This window comes from Cydia strobilella, chromosome 19, assembly GCF_947568885.1.
Source record: "Cydia strobilella chromosome 19, ilCydStro3.1, whole genome shotgun sequence".
NCBI lineage: Eukaryota > Metazoa > Arthropoda > Insecta > Lepidoptera > Tortricidae > Cydia > Cydia strobilella.
In genome coordinates, this window is record NC_086059.1 from 10,514,002 (window position 1) to 10,527,279 (window position 13,278).

At 35.2% G+C, this 13,278-nt stretch overlaps 1 protein-coding gene across 2 annotated transcripts; it reads right to left on the bottom strand.

Moving 5' to 3' along the window:
• Positions 1-819: 819 nt before the first annotated feature.
• Positions 820-12,489, bottom strand: LOC134750254 (serine/threonine-protein phosphatase Pgam5, mitochondrial). Of its 2 annotated transcripts, none has more exons than XM_063685409.1 (6): positions 12,206-12,489; positions 10,279-10,457; positions 8,832-9,049; positions 7,362-7,492; positions 6,858-7,004; positions 820-3,745 (listed from the first exon to the last, which is right to left on the bottom strand). In XM_063685409.1, exons 1-6 carry the CDS (start codon positions 12,373-12,375, stop codon positions 3,700-3,702), a joined length of 891 nt encoding a protein of 296 aa, XP_063541479.1. In that variant the 5' UTR covers positions 12,376-12,489; the 3' UTR covers positions 820-3,699. The 2 variants fall into 2 exon arrangements, with proteins under 2 accessions (XP_063541479.1, XP_063541478.1); XM_063685408.1 differs by having other exon boundaries at positions 7,362-7,495.
• Between the last annotated feature and the right edge of the window lie 789 nt (positions 12,490-13,278).

Sequence of the window (13,278 nt, forward strand, 5' to 3'; positions counted from 1 at the left end):
CTGGAACCATAGAGTAACTTATACTAGAGCGGTACTGTCATAGTAAATTTTGTAACCACAGTAAATTCACTGCCATCTATCGACACACTTTAAAACTAAAAATGAAGATTTATAAAAATACGATAAAATGTATTTAAATATGGATAAATGATTTTTTTTATTTGCATTAATTATTTTCAATCATATGCGTAAAAATTGTAAAATAACAAACGAAACCGTCAACGCCATCTATACGACAGTAGGCCAAAGCTAGTAGCGCCCTCTGATCGAGAGTCAAATTTTCTTGATTTTCGAGGCACGTTTTTTCCTTAGACTGTATCCATCTATTACGGAGTTATATCTATCTTTGACTGGAACTAATATTTTCATACTATACTGAACTGTCACCCTATACATGTTAAATAACAGCGCCCTCTTGACAATGATCATATATTTCTGGTCAGGCTTTACAAGAGTGATTTGCCACCAACGAACATAATACCTAGTCTGGCAAAAAAAAAGAAATTAAAAAGTGGCAACATTGTAGTGTCGTCCCGTTTTTCTTAGATTGATTTGAAAGGGACTCTAGTGTTGCCACTTTTTAATTTCTGCTCTTTTTTGCCAGACTGTAGGTATATGTTCGTTGGTGGCAAATCACTCTTGTATATTCCTGTGATTTCGTGAACATGCAATGTAACAACTATGTTGTGATGAGCGCCCCAAGAGTTAAATTTCCAATTGTTTGCGATCAGCTACAAAAATACGTTACGAAAATTCGTAGATGAAAGAAAGACGTCATATTTCATTATTTTTTATTAATATTAAAAATATTTACACTACGACTTATATATACAATACAATAGGTACTTACAGCTAACCTACATTTCGCGTTGAGGTATCAGGGCTAAATTACAACTTGGGTTTGTTCAAATATAAAAAAAAATCGGCCAAGTGCGAGTCGGACTCGCGCACCGAGGGTTCCGTAATTTTTAGTACTTATTTGTTGTTATAGCGGCAACAGAAATACATCATCTGTGAAAATTTCAACTGTCTAGCTATCACGGCTGATGAGATACAGCCTGGTGACAGACGGACAGCGGAGTCTTAGTAATAGGGTCCCGTTTTTACCCTTTCTCTCTGTCTGAAGATATTCTATTAAGGCGGGATTCCACAAGTGTGCGGCACAAGCATATTCAGTACAAACATTTTAAAGAATGCAAACAAACAAAACTCGATAACTTGACCTGTGAGCTAAAGATGATCCATAGATGTAAAACTACATTTTTGTATCTGTGTTATTATATCATTGGTCTTATGACTGTCACGTGGTTTTGTTTGATTACCTTTTTTTTACCAAACTACCTGTTACAAATCGGCACATTAATTTAAGCATACATTTTGAATTAACAACTACGCGCTTCAATGAAAAAGGCTGAATGTTTCTCAACTTCAAGAACATAATATTAACGAAAAATCTATCAGTTGCATTTACTTAATTGACTTCGTATTTTTAGTTTTTACTACCGAGTTACGTATTTACACACATATTAGGTACATATTCTTCTTCCTCGGTCCCTCATTACTGAGGTACACATAACTGGTATGAAATTGGCAGTGTTTAAACTTTGTACTGAAATCAATCTAAAGCAAATATTTTGAGGAACTTAAGTGGCAGCAAAATAAGTACCAATTAAATACCTACTTAAGCTTTAGATATTAGGTATATTATGAAATTGTAAGCACAGAATTGGTATAAAAGAAACTGGTATACTTAAACCAACGATTTACGGTAGATATTACATTTTGTACTTAAGTACATAAAAATAATTAATTCATTATCCCTTTCATGACAATCAATAACCATGATCCCTTTCAAGGCCAATAGCTCAAAGCGATTACAATGACTTAAGTATATTATATACTAACGGGTTAGTTAGTTTCTAGATATCATCTGTATCTCTAGGAACAAGATCGCTTAAAAAAAAAATATAAGACATTTATGACGGTGAAAGGTTTTACAAAAGAAGATGCTAGTTCATTTCTCAAAAAGTTTACATGCAGGTTTAAAGATGCCATTCCTCATAGTCTTAACAAGAGAAAACTCATAGGACAGCCTTTGAAAAATTGCCCCCAGAGATTTTAGTTCAAAACTATTACCAGGTGCGGTGATGCCCCGTGAGGAGAAAATATTTCATACAAATTTTAAACCCTCTGCTGCTCCCTATTTTCTATTTTTTTGTTCAGGTTACAAAGTTATTATGTTGTTTTTTCAAGAAGGAAAAGGTTTAGGCTTTTATTTTTTTAAACAATACCTTTAGGTTAAAGTAATATGTGTGTAAAATTTGAAATCAGTCGGTTATTAAAGCCTGACCAGTAATATATGAACTGTCACCCTATACATGAGAATGAACAGCGCCCCCTTGACAATTGTATATTACTGGTCAGGCTTTACATAGTTTAGGAGAAAATAAATAAAAACGTTTTAGGGTTAAATGGATGCCGTCAGGTTCCAGGGGGCAGTAGAGGGTTGAAAATTTGTATGAATATTTTTCCTCACGGGGCATCATCTGGTAATAGTTTTGAACAAAAATCTCTGGGGGCAATTTTCCAAAGGCTATATCCTGCTACACCCTTTGTGAGCCATACACGAATTAAGGTTCTAACTTATCTTTTCTGCCCCCAAAAGTTAAGAAATTTGGTCAAAAAATGAGTACAGTTTTGGCGAAGCCCAAACTCGGGACGGTTTTAGGTAAGTCACAACCAAAAATTAAGCTTCATGAACCTTACATTTCGAGAACGGAAGAGGCAACTTTTATCCTGCACGTGCATGACCCAAACGCATTAAATTCGTCGTCAATAGAACTTGCTAATAATGTAAACAAACCATTTTACCTTCGTTACTTCGTAATCTCGCTCTTTAAAAGGACAACCATGACCCTATCAACAGTCTCAATACTTAAATATTTTATTTATATAAATTTTTAGTTAAATTAAATGTTAATTATTAATATTTTAGGGAAAATAACCTTCGTAAAATGTTTACGTTATGTGTCAAATGCTAACAAAATGTGTCATATTTTTATTTATTATTTATTTATTTAATAAAATACAGAGTATTCATACAATAATCATAGCCCCGCAAAACTCAATAATGAGTTTGACTGTGGGATCATCAGTCTCTAGTTACATATGTACTTAACTTAATTTTATAGTAGTGCAATTACTACAAATTATTGAGGTAGTGTATTTTTAACATAGATTTAAATTTAGACTTCTTATTTTCACATCTTATGGCTTCGGGCAAACTATTAAACAAATATGGTATTCTTTTCCTAAGTATTTGTTTACATTATTTGCAAGTTCTATTCACGACGACTATGGATGGTATAGAAAGGACGACAATCTCTTATGGCAGAACTATTGCAAAAGTGACCAGCTTTCAGTTGTAAATAATAGTTCCTAATTTCTCCGGTGGCGCTAGTTAGGCTCTGGGACATTAGTATAACATGAACCATATAAGGCAACAAATAACCCGACCAAATTACGTAGGTTTTTTTGGTAGTATTTCGGTGTATGGTGGCGCCGCCTAATTACTGTTTTCTGATGGACACTTTTCATACATAGAGATTTGGCTCCTTTATATAGTCTCCATGACGACGACTTTAGATCATGATTCGAGGCCATGTTCATTGTTCAGACGTATTTTGTGTTACCTTTTAACTAGTCTTCTAAGATATTCTTCTTCGCGTCTCGCAAGAATGAATTTCTGTTGACGTCCAATTATAACAAATTACTTTATGATAAAAAAAATACAAAAACATAATAACATGTAAAAAATACTCTTGAGTACTAATATATTGAAATAATATAGAATTTCCGTTAGAATTTAAACAGAAAAACTCAATTTTTATATTTTTCCCTATATTTGTATAAAGTTACAGAACACAAAATTACATGGCATTTATAAGGATAAATAAGGTAAGGATAGGATAAGGTGGCAAGGGCCACTTATGACAGTAAACTATAAAATATATAGATACTAAAAATACCACTAGGTATACTATATACTCGTATAGGTAAAAAGAAAAAAAAATGGGCAAAGTAATGGTTTGAATGTAAAATTCATTATTAGTGTTAGCAAAATGTATCGCTTTCGCATAAAATGTCAATGTTGGTATCTTAATTTAATTAGAAATCGTCCTTATTGACAAGCAACAAACTTGTAATTTTTGCCCAGAAAATTAGATTTTATCAGTACCTATTTATTTTCAAATCAAAGGGATAGTAAAATTAAAAGAAGGGATATTCATTTTGACAAAATCAACTATTTGGCGACCATCTTTTCGAAATAAGTGTCAAATTTGACTTCGATTTTTTACGACAACGTGCAACGCCATTTAGTTTATGTATTAATTAATGAGGACTATCGTTTTTTTGCTCACCAGTTGGCGCCTCTGTTGATGGTGGTCCAAAAGACTAAAGAACAGCTGTCAGTCATTGAAGTGACAAGTGACATTTGACATTTCGAATTTTGCGAAGACCACCATCCACACTAGCGCCCCTAGCGGCGAATTCATACGCGTTAGCCCTCATTAATACGTACATAGTAGTTTCAGTAATTAAAACTACGCACATGTCATATTGCACATTTTTTTATTCCTTAATCTACTCTACTTTTTGTAAGGCATGTTATAAGGTTATATAGAAAATTGATAGCATAATATAAATATGTTCTAATATAAGTATTATTAAGTTATAACTGCGCGGCCACACACTCGACGAGTTGTATGGGAAGTAGCGAGGGAAGTAGGCAGAGACGTAGTGTGGCCACGTTACTCGTCATCGGCCGCCATACTGCACTGCATACTTCCCTCACTACTTCCCATACAACTCGTCGAGTGTGTGGCCGCGCCATAAGAGGAAGCCCGCTAGATATTTCGGCAAACTATAGGCACTGCTTTAAGCCCCATCTAGACGGTTCAAGAACTTGCATGCAATATTTGATACATTGCTAACTACAGAGTACTATAAATAGGGATGATGATACATGTTGAACTTTACAACAAAATCTAGTAAAATAGAAAGCAATGTGGATATTAAAATAATATATGTAAATGATAAAAAAATACAGGACTTGAAAGTTACATAACTTTCAGAAAGGTAAAAAGTACCTAATGGTACCATTCGATGCCATACATTTTATCAAAAATAAGGTTGTATGGCAACTATACACATAAACGCAATATTTCACCGACAAAATCGCTATTTTTTTCCATACTAAGATGGGTTTTCACTGTTTTCAGTTGGACGGCGACGTCACATTCACTTATCGTTTTGTATGAGCGTTTCGCATGTGAAGTACGTCTGACGGACTTTGACTATCATTTCTGACTTTCGTATTGCTTTAATGCAATGCAATGGGTCTCATATAGACATTTGATCCTAAAAACAAACCTGATCGATTGATACTATTAATAAAAACATGTTATCAAGCCTATTCAGTCGATCATCCAAATTACTGCAATGTAACGAACATCACATGCAAGTTCTTGAACAGTCTAAATGGGACATTACATTACTAAATTTGATGATACATGTACATTTGTACAGTGAAATACATAAAATAGGTACTTAAATTATAGGTCAATACTCGAAAACTACTTTCAAATTACGTAATTATAAATAAAGAAATAAATAAACAGAGATAGTTTTTCCATACAAGAAGTTCCTTGCCATCAGGAGTAGAAATTAAAGGAACGGTTATCTACTTCACATTCAGTGGCCAACTGATGGTTTTGCAAAATATTTTCATACATTTTACACCCGTCTACTTCTTCTAAAGAATTTATCTGTGTGAAGCTTAATGCACACATACGACGGGAGCAAGCGTGAGCGGGCGTGTGCGGGCATGAGCGTGACCAAGCGGCCCGCGGCGCAGTGTGAATGCTCGGCGGCGGGTCCTACGTAGTCTGTATTAAGGTCCATTTTAGTTGTAATAAAATACAATGTAAATGAAACGCGCGCACGTGCCCGTCCCGCGCACGACCGCTCACGCCCGCCGAGTGTGTGCATTAAGCTTTATGCGCGTCAGTTAAATCAAAGATAAATGATTTGTGTGGTGATTAACAGTCTATTATCATATTGTCTCTACTATAATTTTTAATTCTTCATTTACATTAATTAAAAATAGGGTTTAACTAGAGATAAATTTGTTAAACTTATTGAATATATATTACAAATTATTAATAACCATATTAATATGTCAAACAATAAAATATATTTAAAAAAAAATACTACAACTATCTAAATTAAAATTACTTTGGCAGTTTTTACAACTTACAAAAGATATTCCAACACCTCCGAAATATTGTCATGCAATTTATTCACTTAAATTCCTGAAATTATGCAAACACCATTACGACTTCCGGTCTTACAAATAACTTTATACTTATTGGTAGTTTTATAATTTGAAATACCGCTACATTTAAGTGGACTCGCAAATTAGACTTTCTGAAATAAGACGTTGTAAATTTTTTTACTGAAATTATTGCCGAAAACCTGTTATTACAAAGCACAAGTGAAAATTATGAAAATTGTAATTTATAATTATATCAACAAAGTGAAGAAAACTTGCATATCAAATGTTGTCACAACGTTTTGTAATACCAAGATACGTCTCTCTTACTTTTCATAGTAAGGTAAGTCTGTTTTACGTTTCATAAAGAATTGATTAATTGACGCGACTAAGGACCATATATTATGAAAATCACCAGCGACGTAAGGGCACAGGCAGACCCATTCGGCATGCAGTTTACGTATATTGTTTACGTATTCAATTTTGGGTAATCGCGCCAGTCAAGTAAGTAAGTATATTTTACCGGCTAGTGACACACTTGGGCTCCATGAAGCCTGTGTCGCTGAGCGATCGCAGCACCACGTTCCCGTTGGGCATGATGGACACCCACGTGATGGAGCCGTGGTTCAATGATATCCGGAGCCACGCTTCGGGTGGGAATTGGAGCGCTCTGGAAAAAAGAAAAAGTAATTCAATACCTCCATATTATATTATAGCTAGTCGCGGACTTCGAAGCTTTGTATGATGTTGGCGTGGCACGCGTGTCCGAGTCACTTGATCGGGCAGCGGGAGATCTTTAGAGATCGAAAAATCCTTCTTTAGCGAGAATTGTATTAGGTGGCGATAATAATATACGTGCAAGCCACTGTTACTGCTTATAATAACTGCAATCGTAGTATCGTATGACGTTGGCGTGGCACACGAGAGTGTACGAGTCGCGCACTTGGTCGGGCGGCGCGCGGTGGTAGTAGCGGCGGAAGCCCGCCTCTACTACAAACTACACGCTACTACTAATAACTGCACTCACTTGCACACGAAGTATCGTATGACGTTGGCGTGGCACACGAGGAGAGTGTACGAGTCTCGATCTTGGTCGGGCGACGCGCGGTGGAAGTAGCGGCGGAAGCCCGCCTCTATCCGAGCACCGTCCTGGAAGAACTGCTATACGTGCAAACTTCTGTTATTATTTGTACATGTTTCATGAAAGCTGGACATTTGTCACACAAACGGAACTCTCTTTGACTTATTAGTGTTCCGTGCAAAACTTTGTTTTTACAAACGGAACACTTATATTTTTAAAACTGAAACGGGAGTTAATCGCGTGCACTTACTTCTATTATTTGGCCTGACGTTTCACGCGATTAAGTCCCGTTTTAGTTTTAAAATTATGAATGAAAATAGTGTGTGTTTAAACCAACATCTTTTTGACATCTTTATAAAACAAGTTTTCTGCTCATGTAACAAATTGCAAGGTTTCATGAAAAGGGCCTCACGACTTCCCAATCAGAGGAATGACTTGACAATATAGAAAAATAGTAGATTTGGCGGCTTTTTATTGCAAGTATTATTTGTCAGGGAAGATTTTAGGAAGATGTTAGGTATTTTCTACATCTACATCTAATGTCTTAAGTCAGGTTTTGTCCCATATAAACACAGTATTATTCTCTTTTTTGTTGATATAACATCCTGTGTTCATTACGTTAGGCATTTTAGTAAATTATATGTAAATACATTATTTTATTTATTTATTTATTTAAACTTTATTGCACAAGCAAAGAAAAATGTACAAATGGCGGACTTAATGCCAAAAGGCATTCTCTACCAGTCAACCATTAGGTCAAAACGAGACATAAATGTTGGTGCAGGATAGATTCATAAATTATAACGAGAAATAGAACCAAAAAAAATTCAAATATTATGTATATATATATAAACATAATAACGTAAACTAACAAAATTATGATTAAATACTAATACTTATATGATATACAAAAGATAAACTAATACATATTAGTACATACAAGATGGAGAACATTATTTAAATTCTTCTGACAGAAGATGCTTGCGGAGTAGACGCTTAAAAACAGGCTTGCTTGGGGCTTGTCGAATCGAGAGAGGGAGGGAATTCCAGAGACGGATTGCCTCAACGGCGAAAGAGTTGGACATAAAACCAGTACGGTGAGAAGGGATGGAGAGTTTGAGTGAGCGGGAGGAACGCAGTTCACAGCCTGGACGGGGGGCGACAAAAGTGAATTTACATTTAAGATATCCTGGTGTAGAAGGCTCGAACAAGATGGAAAATTATGTATGTGTGAGGTGTCAACTAAATACATACAGAGGGGTTAGTATAGTATGCATTTGGCTGACAGTGTAATATAGTAAGCACATAATGATAAGAGACAAAAGACAATTAAATGACACATTTTCAGTGTTTGTTAGATAACATATCTTTAGATAGTAAGTATTCTCTAGAACATTTCCTATAATGAAAACTTACTTTTGGTTCAGGCCTCCAATGGCCAACTGGAGGCTCTGGAGGTATCGGAGCACCCTCTTCGATCAAGGAGCAGTTGATCACCTCCAAGTCAGTGGGAAGATGTTTCTGAATGAGTGTGGCTGTCTCTTGTGCTCGTGTCATTGTAGAACGGACTAGAAGGTCCCACTTTATGTCTAGGCATGCTAACCGTTGCCCTGTCAAGTCTGCTTGCTTCCTGCCTGAAGAATTGTTCTGTATAAGTCCAAAGTGCAATAGCAAATTTTTTTTATGATGTACTTACATATGTTTTTTTTTTACTTTTTTTACTTACATATGTACATCGGGGTTTTTGGCGCAGGAATGTTTTACACTAGCCAAAAAATAGGTAAAAATCAATACTATTTTAACATTTCTAAGCACATTTGGAGCTTACTACCTATTTTTGGTTCATAAAATAAATAAAGTTATAAATACACAAAGTCCTGCACCAAAAACCCCGATGTATGATGATGTAGGAGGCAAACAAGCAGACAAATCTCCTAATGGTGATCAACCGCAACACCAGTAGGGTTGTAAGTGCGTTACCGGCCTTTAAGATGGGAGTGCACTCTTTTTTGAATGTTTGAAGGTTGTATTGGTTGGTAAATTTAATATACATATTTTGGTGCTAAAGAATAATTTAAAACGATTATAAATTTTTATAGGGAATTTAAAATGGATATCACTTGACAACAAAAATCAACCTAACCATCATAAAGTGTAAGAAATAAATCCTGAGACATTGTTGGCACAATATTAACATAATTTATAACTTTTTTTTAATCTATTTTTTATAGAGGCTTTGGACACTAGGTGAACATGTCAGCCTCATGAGTGCTTTCATAGTTCCCTACTCAAGGGAGAGGTCAATAAAGTGGTAAACACTGATTGCTTTGTCCGATATAGGCTCTGCCAACCAACAATTGATCTGTCCATTGTGCATGGAGCCCAGACTACCAAAAAATCTTTTTCTCAAAAAATAAAAAAAATCTTTTCTGTATCTCATCAACCATGATAGCTAGACAGTTGACAGATGATGTATTTCTGTTGCCGCTATACTAACAAATACTAAAAACAGAATAAAATAAATATTTAAGAGGGGCTCCCATACAACAAACGTGATTTTTTTGCCGTTTTTTGCGTAATGGTACGGAACCCTTCGTGCGCGAGTCCGACTCGCACTTGGCCGGTTTTTTTTTATCTTTTAGTGAAAACAAAAATTTTTCCAAAAATAATTTTACAACTGTTGAAAAAGATTAAGCCAAATATAAAAAAATATTAAATTCAGGTATATAAAAAAAACTAAAAAAAATTGTATATGCAAATGATACAAGTTAGGAGAGATCCTTTAAGATCATTCATGGATGGTAGCTATAAATCAAGTAGCCCTGACAGACTCAGTTAGAATTTTTTCAAACAACAATCTTACCTAACTCTGTAAGTACCCTCTCTTTATCAGTAGCTCCGTCGACAAAGTACTGGCCATGCCTGATCATAAATATGTGCCGCACAGCTTTGCTCTTTGCCTTCTCCAGCTCCTCATTATATTTGTTGTCTTCTTCTGGTTTGCCGTTCTTTGGAGGCTTGACAATAGCTTTTGGGTCCCGGCTAAAATTTGTGTAACATTTATGATAAGATAAGATAAGATAAGATACATTTATTGATAAAATTGTACAAATTTTACACGTCAATTCAGCCATACTATAATATACAATGTCAACCATATAATTATAATAAATTTATACTACGTTACAATATACAATTTGTGTTCGTAGTTCTATTGATAAAGTTCATTATTACAATTATTATATTTATTATTCGTTATTACAATTATTATATCTATATCTCAGTTTTTTATCTAATGTCAGGGCTTATTACACTTCCTTAAAATAAATTCATTCACACTGTAGCAACACAGGTCAAGCAACATTTTTTTAATCTTATTGTAAAATATTTTATCGCTCGCCGAGGTAATTATGTCACTAGGTAGGGTATTATAGATCTTGACACCTAGGACAGCGAGTGACTTTCGAGCTTTAGCGAGTCTGCGGTGCGGGACAAGTAGCAGGTGTGCACCACGGGTATTTCTACCATGACACTGACCGCGCGTTGGGTATTGTTTAAGATTAGACCTCACGTGTTGGCAGGCCATCAATATGAAGATACAAGGCAGAGTTAGAATTTTATGCTGCTTAAATAATGCTTGGGCTGGATGATCGTAGGGCTTACCAGATATAATTCTAAGAGCACGCTTCTGTAGTTTAAACGGTCTGTCACAGTCTGCTGACGTACCCCATAGTTCGACACCTTGGGTTAAAATTGAGTGAAAGTACCCGAAATAGGCAGTTCTGAGGTTGTCAGGTGTCAGGGTGGGTGCCAGTCTGGATAAAGCAAAACAGGCAGATGCTAACTTGTCGCAAACTGCGTCTATATGGGGTGACCATGTCAAACCTGAAGCCTAGATATTTATGATTGTGTTTATGATTGTGATTATGATTATGACTGTGTTTAATAACAATTAAATATACAATTTCAAGCTAATATGTATAAGTTAACATTCACATTATAACTATTCTGTGAAGATCGCATTTGCAACCATTCGAAAATATTGCAAATATTTTGGAATGGCAAAATATAAAAACCGCATTTAACTAATTTGTCATAATAGAAACAAGGGCAGAAGAAAGACTGCTGCTTGATATAAACTTTAATTTTAAAGTCAAGTGTTCTCTCTACAATAGCTAATCTACTACTGTTTTTTTTTTTATCTGGTTTTTATGGAGGCTTTGGACACTAGGTGAACATGTCAGCCTCATGGGTGCTATCATAGTTCCCTACTCAAGGGAGAGGTCAATAAAGTGGTAAACACTGATTGCTTTGTCCGATATAGGCTCTGCCAACCAACAATTGATCTGTCCATTGTGCATGGAGCCCAGACTACCAAAAATTCTTTTTCTCAAGTCCGAATTCCGGACCCATAATTAATTAATTATTCGGCTACTAGGTTATTTGACTACTAGTCAAATCAGTTTCTTTTTATGAACTTTTAAAACGACTTTGCTAATATGGAATGTATATGAAACACTAGCATGTGACGTCACGATCAAATTACCTACTCTTTATAGTTTTATACAGGTTTTAAATTAGAAATTGTGTCTAAAAATAACTGCTGTCTATGTTTTTCTATCAATCTTCTGGTGGTTTATTTCTTACATGGTGTAAAATAATTTATTTTAAATACAGTCAAATACCCTAATACATCTGCAACTAAATTTACAAAGGTGAGTGAACTTTGAAACACTCGGTTTTATTAATAAGTAGGTACTAATTGATATAGGTAGTTCAATAAAACTTACTGATCCCAGTTAGAATCCCATTTTACACTAGGAGAATAATTTGTAGTCCACGAATTATGCACACCGTATTTCCTCTCCTGTTTACTATTTAACTGATAATACGTTAGACCGCCTCCAACGGCCCCCAAACTGATAATAGCTATTTTTTGAAGTCTTGAAAAAGAAGGCATCACGAAAGAACGTGTATCTTATTAGCTACAGATTTAGTTATGCAGAAATAAGGCTAAAGTAGGATACTTTTCATTAAATTAAAATCTAAGTGACCTATGTAGTGAAGTACGTATGGTAATATTGGTAATTGGTAACATAACCTCACAATTCACATTTGAAAGATGTCACAGATAATATATATATATACTATATACTGACGGTTGACGTTGACGGGTACTTATAATATAATGTACAGCCATGAAAATCTCAGGCCGATCCGGCTACTCGAATTGAATAATTATTGGATGCTTTATCGAGTATCTTGTCCGCATAAACCGAATGAGTGTTATTGGTAAGCTCGTAAATATTACAAACTTATCATTCATAGCCCCTTCGAGAAAGTACATCACCAAAGCAGTCCGTTAATTTAGTCTGGCAAACATAAACCGAATGAGTGTTATTGGTAAGCTCGTAAATATTACAAACTTATCATTCATAGCCCCTTCGAGAAAGTACATCACCAAAGCAGTCCGTTAATTTAGTCTGGCAAATACTCATCCCTTTCTTTTGGGTCCTAGTACAGTCACCTGCAATAATATATGTAACTCTTCGAAAGCCGCAAAAATGAGTGACAAATAAGATAGTGCCTGATATTTTTGCGGCCTTCGTTGTGTAACATATTATTGCAGGTAACTGTAGTAGCGTCAGACTATCTCTGTCTATGTTTGAAGTGAAACAGTATTTTGAAATGAGGCAATTTCATGTTACAAAGCAATATATATGTCGCAGACTGTTTAAATATTATGAATTTATGACTTCGTCAAGTATTGAAATTGTCTATGCTTGAGTGTGTTTGGCTCAAGGGCCCTCCACACTAATGCGCGAATCACGGCGCGAAGCCGCGAACGTGAGTATGGAGTCTA

Bases quoted from the DNA above. Each gene is read 5' to 3' on its own strand.
- LOC134750254 (XM_063685408.1), bottom strand. From the start codon at position 12,375: ATGCCTTCTTTTTCAAGACTTCAAAAAATAGCTATTATCAGTTTGGGG. The intron at 7,005-7,361 runs GTGAGTGCAGTT...TCTTTTTTCCAG, and splicing joins ATACGATACTTCGTGTGCAA to AGCGCTCCAATTCCCACCCG. The intron at 3,746-6,857 runs GTAAAATATACT...GGACGTCAACAG, and splicing joins CCCAAGTGTGTCACTAGCCG to AAATTCATTCTTGCGAGACG.